The sequence below is a fragment of the Danio aesculapii genome, chromosome 16 (assembly GCF_903798145.1).
Source record: "Danio aesculapii chromosome 16, fDanAes4.1, whole genome shotgun sequence".
NCBI lineage: Eukaryota > Metazoa > Chordata > Actinopteri > Cypriniformes > Danionidae > Danio > Danio aesculapii.
The window spans coordinates 20,186,286-20,201,061 of NC_079450.1; the positions used below are offsets into that span (position 1 = coordinate 20,186,286).

General features: G+C 36.1%; 1 protein-coding gene across 1 annotated transcript in view; it reads right to left on the reverse strand.

The window, feature by feature from the left end:
* Positions 1–14,776, reverse strand: part of col6a4a (collagen, type VI, alpha 4a) — a 53,920-nt gene that overhangs the window by 12,252 nt on the left and 26,892 nt on the right. The window contains exons 10-30 of the mRNA XM_056475170.1: positions 12,895–13,244; positions 11,440–11,518; positions 11,163–11,308; positions 9,203–9,295; positions 9,066–9,119; positions 7,416–7,487; positions 7,309–7,335; positions 6,069–6,113; positions 5,148–5,201; positions 4,963–5,025; positions 3,944–4,009; positions 3,227–3,280; positions 3,104–3,139; positions 2,961–3,023; positions 1,262–1,324; positions 1,085–1,147; positions 944–1,006; positions 693–743; positions 329–364; positions 189–251; positions 52–114 (exon numbers count right to left, since the gene is read on the reverse strand). Of these exons, the coding sequence (XP_056331145.1) occupies positions 52–114; positions 189–251; positions 329–364; positions 693–743; positions 944–1,006; positions 1,085–1,147; positions 1,262–1,324; positions 2,961–3,023; positions 3,104–3,139; positions 3,227–3,280; positions 3,944–4,009; positions 4,963–5,025; positions 5,148–5,201; positions 6,069–6,113; positions 7,309–7,335; positions 7,416–7,487; positions 9,066–9,119; positions 9,203–9,295; positions 11,163–11,308; positions 11,440–11,518; positions 12,895–13,244 (1,604 nt within the window). The remainder of the gene's footprint in view (positions 1–51; positions 115–188; positions 252–328; positions 365–692; positions 744–943; positions 1,007–1,084; positions 1,148–1,261; positions 1,325–2,960; positions 3,024–3,103; positions 3,140–3,226; positions 3,281–3,943; positions 4,010–4,962; positions 5,026–5,147; positions 5,202–6,068; positions 6,114–7,308; positions 7,336–7,415; positions 7,488–9,065; positions 9,120–9,202; positions 9,296–11,162; positions 11,309–11,439; positions 11,519–12,894; positions 13,245–14,776) is intronic.

Here is a 14,776-nt window from a genome sequence, read left to right on the forward strand (position 1 = left end):
TATCTCATCAAATTCTATGATTAAATGATGCAGATATTAGTTTAAACATACTCTGTGTCCAGTCATCCCCCCACTGCCAGGATCCCCAGGTGGTCCCGTCCTACCAGCATTGCCCTGTTATCAGACATTCATTTTAGGCTCCTAAAAGTGTAAAGAATAATAAAGTAAAGCTTGCAAAATATTATTACCCCTCTCCCCCTGTTGCCTTTAGGACCAACACCTCCGTTTGTGCCTTTGAAGCCCAATTCACCCTGGAAGAATTGTGACAAAACATTATTAATCTATTAGTGAATGTTATAATTACTGCAATGTTAAGTTTTAAACTCACCGGAAGTCCTGGATGTCCTGGGAAACCAGAATCCCCCTTAAAGAGAAATACAAAAATAATTATTTAACTAATTCATTATTAAACGTAATATCAATATGGGTCAATTATGAAATGTCCCACTTTGGTGTCCACATCAATTTGTAAAAAAATTACTAAAATATATAAAGGAATATTTCTAAATTGTATAATATTCTAAATTTATAAAAGCTTCTAGCTGACAAATGGATAAAACCCATTTATTAATTAGCAATTTTCACAAAAATAAATAAATAAAATTATTACTGTGAAATAATAACATATGTTGTGGCAGAGTACAATCTTACTAATTAGGAACAAAATAAATTATGAACAATTCTGTATAAACCTTCTGTCCTTTGAGTCCTGGAAATCCATAGCCATCAGCGCCATCTTTTCCCTTTTAATAATTAATAAATGTCACAATTATAAAGAGCATCTCTTTCAAACGTTACATTGTAAAATAAAGAAATAACAAACTTCTTGAATTGCTACATTTAAGAACAAAATACAATTTTTGATTTTATTAATGAGGTTGGATAATGAGTGGCATTGCAAAATTTTAGAATATAATAAAATATATAGAAACAAAAAAGTAACCGGCAATCCTCTGGAACCTGCAGGCCCTAAAAATCCCTTTTCTCCAGGATCACCTGGCTGACCCTGTAAGGAACAAGCAAGAGAAGCATTTAAGCATTAACAGCAGAGGTTTACCGTATAAATAAAGAGATCACTACTCGCCTTCTGTCCTCTAGATCCAAGGCTTCCTTTAGTTCCTGGCCTCCCTGGAGAGCCAGGCGATCCCTGGGTAAAGAGATCAATAAAATCCCATTATTAGCTGGATTATTAATTATGGTTTATTAGCTATAAAACAAATAACTAAAAAGAGTGACCGGTTTATTCTATTTAAACATATACCTGAGGTCCAGGCAGACCAAGAAAACCTCTTTGCCCAACTGGACCAGGAGGACCGAAAGCACCCTGAACGGAGACAAGATTAATCTCAGATTATAGTTCACATCCATCCAATTTGACATTAAACCTTTTATTTAGCATGTTTAAAGGGGTTCATATTATTATTACTACTTGTACTTTTTGTGCTTTTGACATAATGTTGTTTTTATTAGACAGTTTATGAATAAATGTAATCCTTGAGATTTCTGTTTGCATGTTTTTTGTCTAGGAGTGCAAACTGACAAGGCTTTAAATATATTAAAAAATACTGCATTGTAAATAATTTGAATAGGGATTTTATGATATGAGCACCTCTGAGGTCTATATTAAATATTGTAAAGCACAATATGACCTCCTTAATATGATCTAATACAAATTAACCAAAACAGTATGTGTGGTTAACATGTAACTATAGTGTACTTAATAACCTAAGAACGAGCTTGTTATATAAGGTAACTACGTGGGTTAGGTTTAGGGGTAGGTTGTACCTAATAGTAAATGTACCTAATTAATACCAAATGCCATCTTTGAAATGCCCCTCAGGCAGTTTGCTCGGTAATTATGTTTGAATGGGGAAACATGAAATTCTTCAAAACTACTTGTCAAGCTTACGATTAAATTTCAAATTAGAAATCACCAATAACATTTAACAACAACTTTCTCTCTAGTTTCATTTCTAAATGTTCAAATTACACAAATTGTCAGTCCATATCGATCGATGATTGGCTCCTGTACAAGAAAACAGATTTGTACTAAAGGGCTTCCTTCGCCATATTGACGGTTACACTTTTCCCCATTCAAAACTATGTGAAGTTTATTTATAAACTAATTTCGAAAGGATTACGTGCTTATGAATGCTTGCGGCTGGTCCCCCATTATACACTTTATTATTAACCAATCAGACGATTCCTAAGCCAATGTAAATACCCTGAGTTCCATCTAACAGCCATCTTCGTTTGAAGAATCCCCCCTTCAACCCCTACTCCTCCTTCTTTTCTAGATGCATTACACGGTGGCCCAGTGGTTAGCACTGTTGCCTCACAGCAAAAACATCACTGGTTCTAGTCCTTACCAAGCCAGCCGACGTTTCTCTGCTGAGTTTACACGTTCTCCCTGTGCTCACATGGGTTTCCCCCAGGTTCCCTGGTTTCCTCCCACGGTCCAAAAACATGCAACTTAGGTTAACTGACTAATGCAAATTGGCACCATAGACATGAACTTAGTAAGTTGTTATCTCTTAAGAGCAATCACTATCTGTTCATAAGCTACTACAGAAGGGGAGTTCTTGAGATCTACCTGAGCTCAAACTCCCCTCTCACCCTGCAAATGGGAGGGAGCCCCAGGCTCGAGGATCTTATGAGCTCAGGGCTCTCTCCCGGGACAGCATGCCAAACAAGCTTTATTATCAATCATCAGCTAAGTGTGAACTATTGAAATGAGTGACATGTCTAGTGTATTCTATTGTCTTTGTTAATACCAAGTTCAATGTTACTGTATGACTTTTATAAGTACATAGCACACACATACAAAACAGGACTGCCATCTTTTCTTACTGTTAACAATCTCCAAACAATTTAGAGCTACAAGGTTATCTGCTGTGTCATTATAGGCTCTTCTTATTTTTTATTAATAGGTTTAAATATAGGATTAATTAATACATTACCAGAGGACCCGAGCCCCCTGGAAGTCCTTGTAAACCTGGATCTCCTGGAGGCCCTCTGGAACCCTGAAAACAAGCAAACCAAGTCATTTAGTAACCAAGTCACTTCTGCAGTGGCTTAATTATAACATTCTACGGTACTGTACCGGTAGACCCGCTGTGCCTCTTCTGCCAGATTGACCCTAGAAATAGATTAATTAAATTACTAATGTACCAAAAACTACTGGTTCTGTGATAAAATGACAAATCATAGATTAAAATGAACTTACTGCTCTGCCATTTTCTCCATTTTGGCCAGCAAGACCATCTGGGCCTGGGTCACCCTGTGACAACCCAGAGCCGTCGTCAGGTAACAGGCAGAGGGTCAGTACAGGCGGCAGACAGGGTAAACGATAAAACAAAGCAAGGGTCAGAACACGTAGAAACTATACCAGGAAATGCTTTTTAATGTTACAGGGTGTCAACCAAACAAGACTCAGCAATGAGAGTGTCAAAGTGAGCCGTATATATGTGAGTGTAATCAGTACATGAGCAGCTTCAGCTGTGTGAGTCGAATCAACAAAGGCTTGGAACAGGTGTGTGTGTGTGGTGCATGGCAGGACTTGTAGTTCTTATGGAGACAGGATTGTAGTCTGTGTGAATGTGAATGTTCTCCAGTGATCTATAAGGGTTAGATCGCCTGTGATCATGACAGATTGCATCCATTTGCATTGTTTTAATGTATATTTTGAAAATGAATACATTGGAATTAGTGGTGAAAACCTGCATTACCCATGACATTGTATAGAAAAACTAAATGGAGCAAAATGCTTTTTTTCTTTATTTGCCTCATAGATTTGGTTCATCATTTAAAATGCTTAAACAGAAACTTTATATGTAAAAATAAACTTTATAAATGGAAAAAAATTAACAAAATACTTTTGGATTAATGTAAAAAAAATACATGAAAATAAAATTCAATATTACAAACACTCATATTTTCATACCTGCATGCCTGCACTGCCGGCATCACCTTTACGACCACGGGCATTGTTATCCAATCCTGAATTACCCTGATTAAGATAAAACAGATTAACACTGGACAAAATGTAGCCAATTACTACTAGAACAACCTCTGCTTAAAAAAAAACATCAGTGGCTGATCTTGACTTGCACATGGTTTTTGTTACCCATCATTGCCCAATGTATTACTATTTTGCATCTACAGAGACATTTTTTGCCAAATGTGGCAACAATAAAAAAACAAACAGTAAATCATTACTTAAAAAAATGTGAACTAGAGAAATTAAACGAATAACACATACTGCTACTGCTATTACAGTAACATATAACAGCAAGATTGGGCTTATATTTCATAAATGGGCGATGTATTAAAGGGATAGTTCACCCACAAATTAATATTTACTTCCTATTTAGAAGATATTTTGAAGAATGTTAGAAATGTTTTCAGCTTTCATCAAAATATCGTTTTTTGTGTGTTAAAAGAAGAAGAAAAAAACAGGTTTGGACCAAGGGAATGGTGAGTAAATAATGGCAGAATTTCATTGTTGTTGTTGTTGTTGTTGTTTTGGGTAAAGGGCGACACAATGGCTCAGTGGTTAGCACTGTCGCCTCACAGCAAGAAGGTTGCTGGTTTGAGTCCTGGCTGGGTCAGTTGGCATTTCTGCATGGAGTTTGCATGTTCTCCCCATGTTGGTGTGGGTTTTCTCCTGGTGCTCTGGTTTCCCCCACAGTCCAAAGACATGCGTTATAGGTGAATTGAGTAAACTAAATTGGCCATAGTGTATGTGTGTAAATGAGTGTGTATGGATGTTTCCCAGTACTGGGTTGCAGCTGGAAGGGCATCCGCTGTGTGAAACATATACTGGATACGTTGGTGGTATATTCCACTGTGGCGACCCCTGATGTATAAAGGGACTAAGCCCAAGGAAAATGAATGAATGAATGAATTTTTTGGGGTGAACTATGCCTTTAAGAGATTTATTTGCAGCTGAACTCTACTAACCGGATCTCCCCTCAGGCCTCGTTGTCCTGGGCTTCCTGAGCTTCCTGAAATACCTGTTGGACCCTTCACAAAGGTGACACACAAAGTTGATACATATGAATGAATCAGAGAAGATGGAGCACTACAGAGAGACTGGATCATAAGAACATGTGAGAAGTGAGAAGAACATAAGTGGTGGATTTTACCGGATTGCCTGGATCTCCTCGCTCTCCTGGACTTCCAGATGCTCCAGTTTTACCCTGAAAGGTTCAAAAAGTAAGATGCATGACATTTACATTGCACAATATAAATTACATTTAACAAAATACAAGTTGTGATTTGTCACCATGAACTTAAAGTGTTGTGTGGTTTTCATGAAGTTGCTGTTCAATTTCTAGTTGGTTGCTAGAGTGTTGCTATGTGATTTCTGTGTGGTTGCTAGAGTGGTTACTTTTCCTTTTAATCTACACTAAAAAATACCTGTAAATTAGCAGTTTTCCGTATTTTATTATTTTTTAAAATTATTTTCCCCCGTTTATTCTTGTTTTCAATTGCATTATGGGATCTTGATCTTTCTTCTAAAAACTTTTAACCTTGAAAAAATTGAAAAAGTGACTTTTATTAACATTTTTATTAGTTTAAAGTGACATATTGTCTAGGTTGGTATTGCAAATAATACAAATACCTTGTAAAAACCTTGCAAAACCTTATTATTTTACAGACTTACTTCTCTATAAAATATTTTTTTTCCATTATATTATTACAAGCTACTAAAATGTCAATAAAAGTCACTTTGTTAAACTGTAGAGTTGAATTTTCAACATCAAAAGTCAACAGAGCAGAGATGAACATACCATATTGCAATTCACAACCGTAAATAAACAGAAAACACTTGTGAATTACAAAATATGGACCCTGTTAAGATGTTTTTTTTTACATGTTTTTACATGCTTATGTTTTAACTGCATAAATGTGTGATAAACACTTGCCAAAGCAATCATTTAAAACATTCTATACGTATATATTACACTTTTAATATATGTTTTAATTCAGTGTGCATTTCATATATCCATTGACCCTTGATTACTCACAGAATGTTAGAAGTGCATCAGAATTTTATTAGGTACCTGTTCACCATCAACACCATCTAATCCATTATCTCCCTCTTCTCCCTGTGGAAGAAGATTAAAGAAAACTTAAGCCATCAATAAGCAAACAACGATTACACGTTCATTAACAAGCCAAATGCAAGAGAATATGAAAAGAGACAGGAACACAATTTATGTGCATCCACACAAAAACAACAGAAACCACAGACTATAACAAACCTTTCCAGATGGCAATCAAAGACAGTCATCTAAACACAGATGCTGGCTAATAAATGCCATCTGGTAATAATTAGTAGACAGGATGTATACATTCTCTCTCTTTCTCTAGCTCTCTCTCAAAATCAAAGTCAAAGTCAAATGAGCTTTACTGGCATTATTGTCAAAGCATTACACATAGCATAAACAATAAATAAAATTGTATAGTGAATATATAACAAATATGTTTATACAAAAAACTATTACAAATTTCATCAATACATAGACATAAGAAATAGACTAATATGATTATTTAAAAAAATAATGAAAAATATATAGAAATATTTTGTAATGAAAAAAATCGAATAATCAAATAATGTCAAATAAATTAAAAAATAAATTTAAAATAAAATAAATTTAAATCTGTCTAGAGCTTTAAATGTTCTTGCTAACTTGCCTTATCCCTTTATTCACCAGCATGGACCACGCCACACTTTGAGCTAGACTTTATTGTAGGGATGAAAGGGATGGTAAGAAAACGGTGGGATGAAGGGGAAGAGAAGTAAGAGGATAAACAGTGAACAGTGAACAGGTAGGTAGGTTAATTGGACATCCTACGATGATGTCCAGAGACTCAGAGTGGGGGTACTGTCTCTTTAATATTTTGGTAGAGTGATTGGACCCCCTAATTTAACCTAGGAGTGAAGAGAGGGTTATAGGATTGTGAATGGGAAGTGAGGAAATAGAGGGAATAAGGGAGGGTGGGTTTGAAAGAACGAAAAGAACAGTGCTAGAGGGCTGGTCTGCCTTAAATAAGTTTTAGGGAGTAGGTGCTTGGTTCAGGAGACGAAGTTAAGTGTGGTTCTGCCACCGAACCTTTTTAAGAAGTTAACTCCATAATTTAACGCTTATGATTTTTTTTTGACAAATTTCTTTGGTTAAATTGTATTTATAACATCTTTAGGTAAAATCTTTCAGGTTTTTTTGGCTTTATTGGTAACCTGTGGCCAAAAGGTTAACCAGGCTATTACGATGCCTATTAAAGAAATATGGAAGTACTCACATTTTCACCTCTGTAGCCTCTGCCACCCTGAAGGAAAATGAATAAACTGTGAAAGCCACATTTAAAACTTTAAAATGTCTCCATATGAGCATTTTATTTCCTGTTACCTTTAAGCCTCTTCTTCCAGGGCATCCCTGATTACCTCGAGTTCCATTCAAACCAGGAAGTCCTCGCTCACCCTACAACACAGGTGTTGCGCATGAAAATCAAGATCATTCAACATTTATTCCGTTATTATTTATAGTCAAATTTAGTAAAAGTCTGTATTTAAAAAATAAAAAAAATCCCATTACACTTACAAAGGTTGCATTTATGTAATTAAAAAAGAAGTAAAACAATAACATATTATTAGTACAATTGACAATATTAATATGGGTTTAAATGTAAGATATTTAAAAGCCAGACAACTTTTGAGCAGCATTATTCCAATATTCAGTGTCACTCACATTATCCTCCAGAAATCATTATAACAAGCTGATTTGGTGCCTATGTAACATTTATCATTATTATCAGTCAACATGCTGCTTTACAGTTTTGTGAACTATGGGGCATTTTTTGGATGCTATATATAATAAATCTATATTTTTACTGTCCTAAAATCAAGTGAATCTTATTAAAGACAAATGTTGAAACAGCAATCAAATGCCAAAAAAAGGAGTTGTATTCTTCATTTAATCACCATAGGAAGTTTTAGGATTCTTTTTTATTTTATTTGTAACGGAGGCCAGCTAGCGAAGGACTATGTAGGTAAACCTCACTCCTCTGACCTCAAAAGGTGCTCTAGCAACAAACGTTAGAGGCCATGGTCTTTAGCCTATTTGTTAGAGCAACCGACTCTCATACAAAGAATTGCAGGTTTGATCCTAGCAGTAGGACCAGTGGGTTACATATTTTATTGTTTTCATTGTATTAAGTTAATTATTACAATCCTAATTGTAAAAATGTTATCAAAATACAATTTGAATGCATTGAACAAATGTCTTCTCTGTAACTTTGTAATTGTAAATATGTGATTATGATAAATACAGCAGAGAAAACAGTATTCCTCTAATGCCTTTTTAAACTGTTTTCAACCCCCAAACTGTCTAAAAATGTAAGATTTAGAAAACTTAGTGCACATTTTTAAAAACAATTCTAAAATATTCTCTGTGCAAATTACAAAAATGCGATTTTGTGGAACAACTGACGTGTCATGCATATTCATATGTTGAGTCTATATGAAGAGTTCAGATGCAAAAGCCTCTAAATGCCGTTTTTGACGGCTCTTGTTTGTAGGTTTAGTTATTTTACTTTTATGGCAATGAATGTTTGTTGTTTTCATTGCCTTTAAAGTAAAATAACTGAACATAAACATGGGAAAATGAGAAAAAATAGGCATTCTAGAAGACAGAGACATCTAAGACATCTGATCTCTTTATACAGTATGTACGCACATGTTCCTGAAAACCAAAATAACTAAATGTGTGCAGGAATGGACTGTTTCTTTACAAAGTGACATCTCTAGATACTGACCTGACATAAGTCTGATCTAATAGTATCCAGCAAATGTATGCACCATGCAGATCATAGTGCATACATGTTGAACATTTGACAATATTCTTTTATGTATAAGAAGCTATCTGAAATGTTTTAAGTACAGTACATCAATGTTATTGTATAAACATCCCCAAACCCCAAGGGCATTGAAAAACATTTTACTCAGCTAATGAACTCAATTTAAAAGTAAATAACTAATAAATCTAAATGACACAACTTACATGTCCTCCTTCTTCTCCAGGGTAACCAGAATTTCCCCTCCGTCCCGGTAACCCCTGATCAGCAGTACAGTGAGACAAATTAGCCATTTATTTAACAATATCATTCAATAAAACTTCAAACATCTTCAACTAATCACCTTTGACCCAGGCAGACCCTGATAACCACGAGAACCCTCATGACCAGTGCACTGACATGTCACATTACAGCATTCTCTCGATGCAATATTATCCTGTCAATGGAAAGAAAATGGAGAGAGAGAGAGAGAGAAAAAACACATTAGAGACATTTTGTTTATGACAGGACTGTTGACATGTTGAACCAGCCACTTGACATCCTGATCTTTCCTCAGAGCTCTTTTAATATCATGTGGCTGTTTCCTTTATCTTGGAGAGCCTCTCACTAACACTCCCACTAACAGGAAGCCATTTATTTACATAGCAGCCAAAACGCTGAGAACATTAGGACATTGTGAACACTAAGAGAAACTGTAAGGGAACTATTGTACTCGAGTATATTGCGTGTACATTGCATGTACTTGACTATATTTTGCCTGTATTTTGCGCTGCCTGGAGCCAGCACCTAAGCTTTTCACTCATCACAGCACACGTGCTGCTGATGATGTGACAAGAAAAGTGATTTGATTTAATTTGAGCTGAAGGACATAAGTCTTAAAACTACTCTTAAATTAATAAAATTATTTTTTGCTTAGCAGCAGAGGCTTGGCTCTTTATTTTAATATATGGTCAGATAATTCTACTGAAAATAGAAAGGGCCATCAAATTTAAGTGAAAAATCATCAAAAACGCTGACAGTTGTAACAAACAAGTTTACAACAAGGGGCAGGATCCAAACGCAGACTTATTAGAATCGTCAGGCTAGGGTTAGAATGACTGACGCAAAACTGATGTTTACACATGGTGTCAAGATACCAAATTGAAGATGTTTCTAAGCAGGCAGGTCACATCTATAGCGATTTAAAAGATCGGTAACTACACAAGAATTCTGCTATCTGGCAAATCTGCATTTAATGGACAGGGTCGAAAACCAAATCACTATTTGTCGTAGCTGTTCTTGGCCTAGTGGACCAAGATCAGACATAGTGCAACTGTGCTGCGAGTGACTTGAGCTTGAACGCCAGCTTGTACAAGCATTCATAAATTGTGACTCAATGTTTTTTATTAATGTTTATTAATGATATCCAAACACATATTTATTCATAAAGCGTTAGTTTAGTTTGGATTTCAAACTGATGTTGAAACAAAACACACAAGAACTAGCAATAAAATCATAAATTAAAAATGACTATAAATGCTTCATATTGGATTCAAACCCAATACATTTGGATGCTAATCAAGAACACAAACCACTCCACTAGGTCACTTGGTTTCTCGTTTAAACAACATGGCCAATAATTCCTCAAATCGCATAACTGTTTCTTTGTTAAAGTTGTTTAGGAGCAATACTTAAACTCCTGCCACTAGTAGACAAGTTTCAAAACGCTCAAACATTTGATTCAACAGTTTCAGTATTTCATGAAGCCTCACTCTGCCCACCACTAGGCTAAAGTTGAAACAGGAGCAGGTTGGCATAAAACAGATCCAAAGTGTGAATAATAAAACAGACGATTGGGTTGAAGCAGGCGGCAAATAATCAAAAAACAAAGGGTCAAAAACATGGTAAGGTGAGTCAATAAAAACGCTTTGTGAAGTTCACTACAGGATACAAGACTCAACAACAGATATCTGTGTGTGGTAAGTATATATAGCCCTTGTAATCAGTGGTGATGAACTGCAGCTGTGTGTATGTAATAAGGAAGTGAACTGAAACTAGTGTGTGACTGCAGGACATGATGGGATTGTAGTTCAGGTGAATGACAGGGAGTGTTCTCCAGAGATTCGCCATGTCAACACCACTGTTACGATCATAACAACGATGACTGACAACTTAAAAGAGTTAAAATGAGGAAAAAAATGTATTTGAAATAAATTAATAAAAACATTTTAAAAAACTAGAACTCTGAAACCAAAAAAAGATTGATATCACTGTAAAATTCTCACCCCTTTGTGATTTGGTATAAGGGATGTAACATGACTTACGATCTCCTTCTGCATGACACTGGCCACACTCAGCATGCCAATGGAGAGCAGCTGCTTATAGCGCAACCCTCGACCAAACTCCAGCCTCTGCAGGTCAGTTGTACTTTTATATCCATCGAGTGCTACTGTTAACAAAGCTTTTACACCTGGCGTGATACAAAAAGAATCTTAGTAAACATATGTAGTCTTCATTTTGAACCATTTGCTCCTTGAAGTTTAACTGCACAGTGTGAAGTAAACAAAATGAGGGTTTTTTTAATTAATAACTCAGATGTACCATTTTTCCTAAGGCTGTTGACAACAGGCAAAAGGTTCTCAACAGGCTCATCCAATCCATCTGTAAAGATGATCAGCACCTGAAAAAAAACATGACATTTACATTTAGTCATTGGGTAGATGATTTTATCCAAAGCGACTTTGAGAATATTAGACATAATCAAAGTAACCAAGCAACAATATTTAAATGATTTAAGTAATTTACAGCTACAGAAAGCCAAAAGTAGTATGTAAAAGTATTTATATATATATATATATATTAAGTAAATAAAAACAATATAAAAATTAGAGAGAGAGAGAGAGAGAGAGAGAGCGAAATAGAGAGATAGAGAGAGAGAAAGAGAGAGAGAAAGAGAGAGCGAAAGAGAGAGCGAAATAGAGAGAAAGAGAGAGAGAGAAATAGAGAGAGAGAGAGAGGGAGAGAGAGATAGAGAGAGAGAAATAGAGAGAGAGAGAGGGAGAGAGAGATAGAGAGAGAGAAATGGGGGAGAGGATAAGATATATCGGTTTAGTAACTGAGCCCTAAGGCACCTCAGGAGCAAAAACAAAGAAATAGAAATCTATCTATCTGTCTGTCCGTCCATCCATCAGATGCCATCAAACAAACATGCTTTTTTAGATGGGTTGATTTGGCATATGGAGAACTCCATATCTTAGAATTAACCATCTCAGATGCAGAAAGGCTAGTCCATGATTTTATGACTTCTAGGCTGGATTACTGTAATGCTCTGTTCGCTTGGTGCCCAGCTATTACTCTATTACTAAACTTCAGTTAGTGCAAAATGAGGCTGCCAGAGTTCTTACCAGGTCTTGAAAATACTGGCTGCCTGTTATAGATTATAAAATATTGCTTCTTATCTATAAACCTTTAAATAATCTAGCTCCTGTTTATCTAACCAACCTTCTGTCTTGCTACAGTTCAACCCACTCTTTAAGTTCTCAAAACTCAGGCCTTCTGGTAGTACCCAGAATAGCAAAGTCTACTGAAGGAGGTTGAGCCTTCCCATGTACGGCTCCTAAACTCTGGAATAGCCTTCTTGATAATGTCCGAGGCTCAGAGACACAGTTGCCCAACTGAGCCTGGTTTCTCTCAAGGATTTTTTTTTTCATTCATTTTCATCAATAGGTGAAGTTTGTTCCTCCCCACTGGCCTTTGGGACTTGTGGAGCTGCACATCGATGGATTTGCTCTTCAGTGTTTATACTTCTAGCAGTGAAATTTATCCACACTAAACTAAACTAAACTAAACTAAACTAAACTAAACTAAACTAAACTAAACTAAACTAAACTAAACTGAACTTCAGCTCTGAAAATTGGACTGACAAAGTTTCAATTTACTAAGCTGCTATGTTCAGCTGCTTTAACACAATCCACATAAAAGCGCTATAGAAAAAATCATGAATTGAATTTTTCTTAGTCCCTTTATTCACAGTGCTGTTCTATATGGAGAACTCACCTTTACAAATGAATTCGAAGCTCTAAACTTCTCCTCAAAAGAGCGCAGAAGCTGGGTGTTGAATTTCAGAGACTGGGATGTCTGAAGTGCCATCACTTTGTTTAACACTCCTACATCATACTCTTCAAAAGAAAAATCATCCAACCTCTTTCCTGTAGCATCGACCAATCTGAAGCCTATGTTGGTTTTGATGGTTGGTTTAGTAACACAGCATAGGTTGTGAACTTCTGAAATGGAGCGGATGATCTCGGGCAGGTATGTCTGCAGCTTCATCTGGTCTCTAAAGATTGAGCGAGAACTTGAACTGGTTCGGGAGTTATCGAATCCAATGCCAACGTCAATAGTACAACCTAAATAAAGAGAAATGGAATTATATGTGATGAGCTGAATGATGTCAGTGCTTAAACTATGTTATTATGTATAGACCAATCATTTGTTTTATGCTAGAATTACATACACACGTGTAGCTTGGATCTCTTGATTCTTTTGGTCTGGATAAAAAATTGAAAATTATTCCTTTTGTCTTGGTTCGATTAGCATTTTTAAGACTGAACCTGAAGCTAAAAAATGCTTTTAGAACATATATTTGCAAAGAAACCTACCAAATATGCAAAAAAAAAACAAAAGGAACAAAATTACACAACCCAGACTCATTCTATTTATGATATACCTTTCTGGAGATCGCCAAATACTGTATATCCCAGGAGGTAAGTTTTTTGCAGTTTTTGTTTCGCGAATCTGCTAGAGGCCGCTGTGTACGCTTTTTCAGATCACAAATTTCTATCGCAAGTGCCATTCTGTACCTGCTGTTCTTGCATAAATCCACCAGAGGCCGCTGTCGACTAACTGACTGACTGGAACAGCGTTATAACGCCCTGTAGCGTTCGTTTTAAAGACGAAATGCAGCCATATTTCATGATCTCCAGAAACGTATATAGGGCTACATTTTCAGAATGAGCCTATGCTGAGATTACATGTACTCAGTTTACCAATTGCAATTCAGTTTACCAATACATGGTACACATTTTACTGTTGTACCTGTTCCTGGGAATCAAACCGAAGATTACAAGCTAGGCTTCATTCTGAAAACGTACCCCTATATACATTTCTAGAGAGTGCCAAATACATCCCATGTTTTTTTTAACAGTTTTAGTTATTTGATTGACCCACTCACCACCTTCCTTAAACCCAACCGACGGTGTTTTCAAAAGCAATCCAGAAAAAGAAAAGCCCTTGCAGCAGCTTGATTTTTACCACGTTTTCAGATTTTACCCCATTCTCACGCTGTTATTTACTTGTTTTTTTATTTTTGTCTTTGTTTTTGTCTTTTTGTTTTTGCTTTCTGAAACCACTCTTTGCCAGACTCAAACCCTGTCACGTTCAATTCCGCTCCATGTCCAAGTCCACCGATGTATGCAGCGAGCCACATGGCAAACTGGTTACAGTGGAAAAGCCATCCACATAAAGGTAAGTGGTCAGTAGGTAAGCACAAAAAGGAATGGCATCATACTGCCCCATGGTGTTCATTTTAAAGACAAAATGCAGCTATACGTACCTCTGGCTACATTATTCGCGATCTCCAGAAATGTATATAGGGCTACGTTTTCAGAATGAGCCTATGTTGGAAGATTAGTTGGATTAAATTATGTTGGAAGAAATACTCAAAAAACGAGCAACACACGATTCTTAAAGTGATATGTACTTCACAAAAAAGTCACAATGCACTGTATTTTACTCGTGGTAAGGGTACTATTTTAGTAAAAGCTCCTATGGATCTTATTTCAGGAAAATGACAAATGACCTATAGGGTTGTATAGGTTGAATAAAACTGGTTGTTTTAATTGAACCAAACGTGCCAAGTATGAACAAAACCCAAAGATAA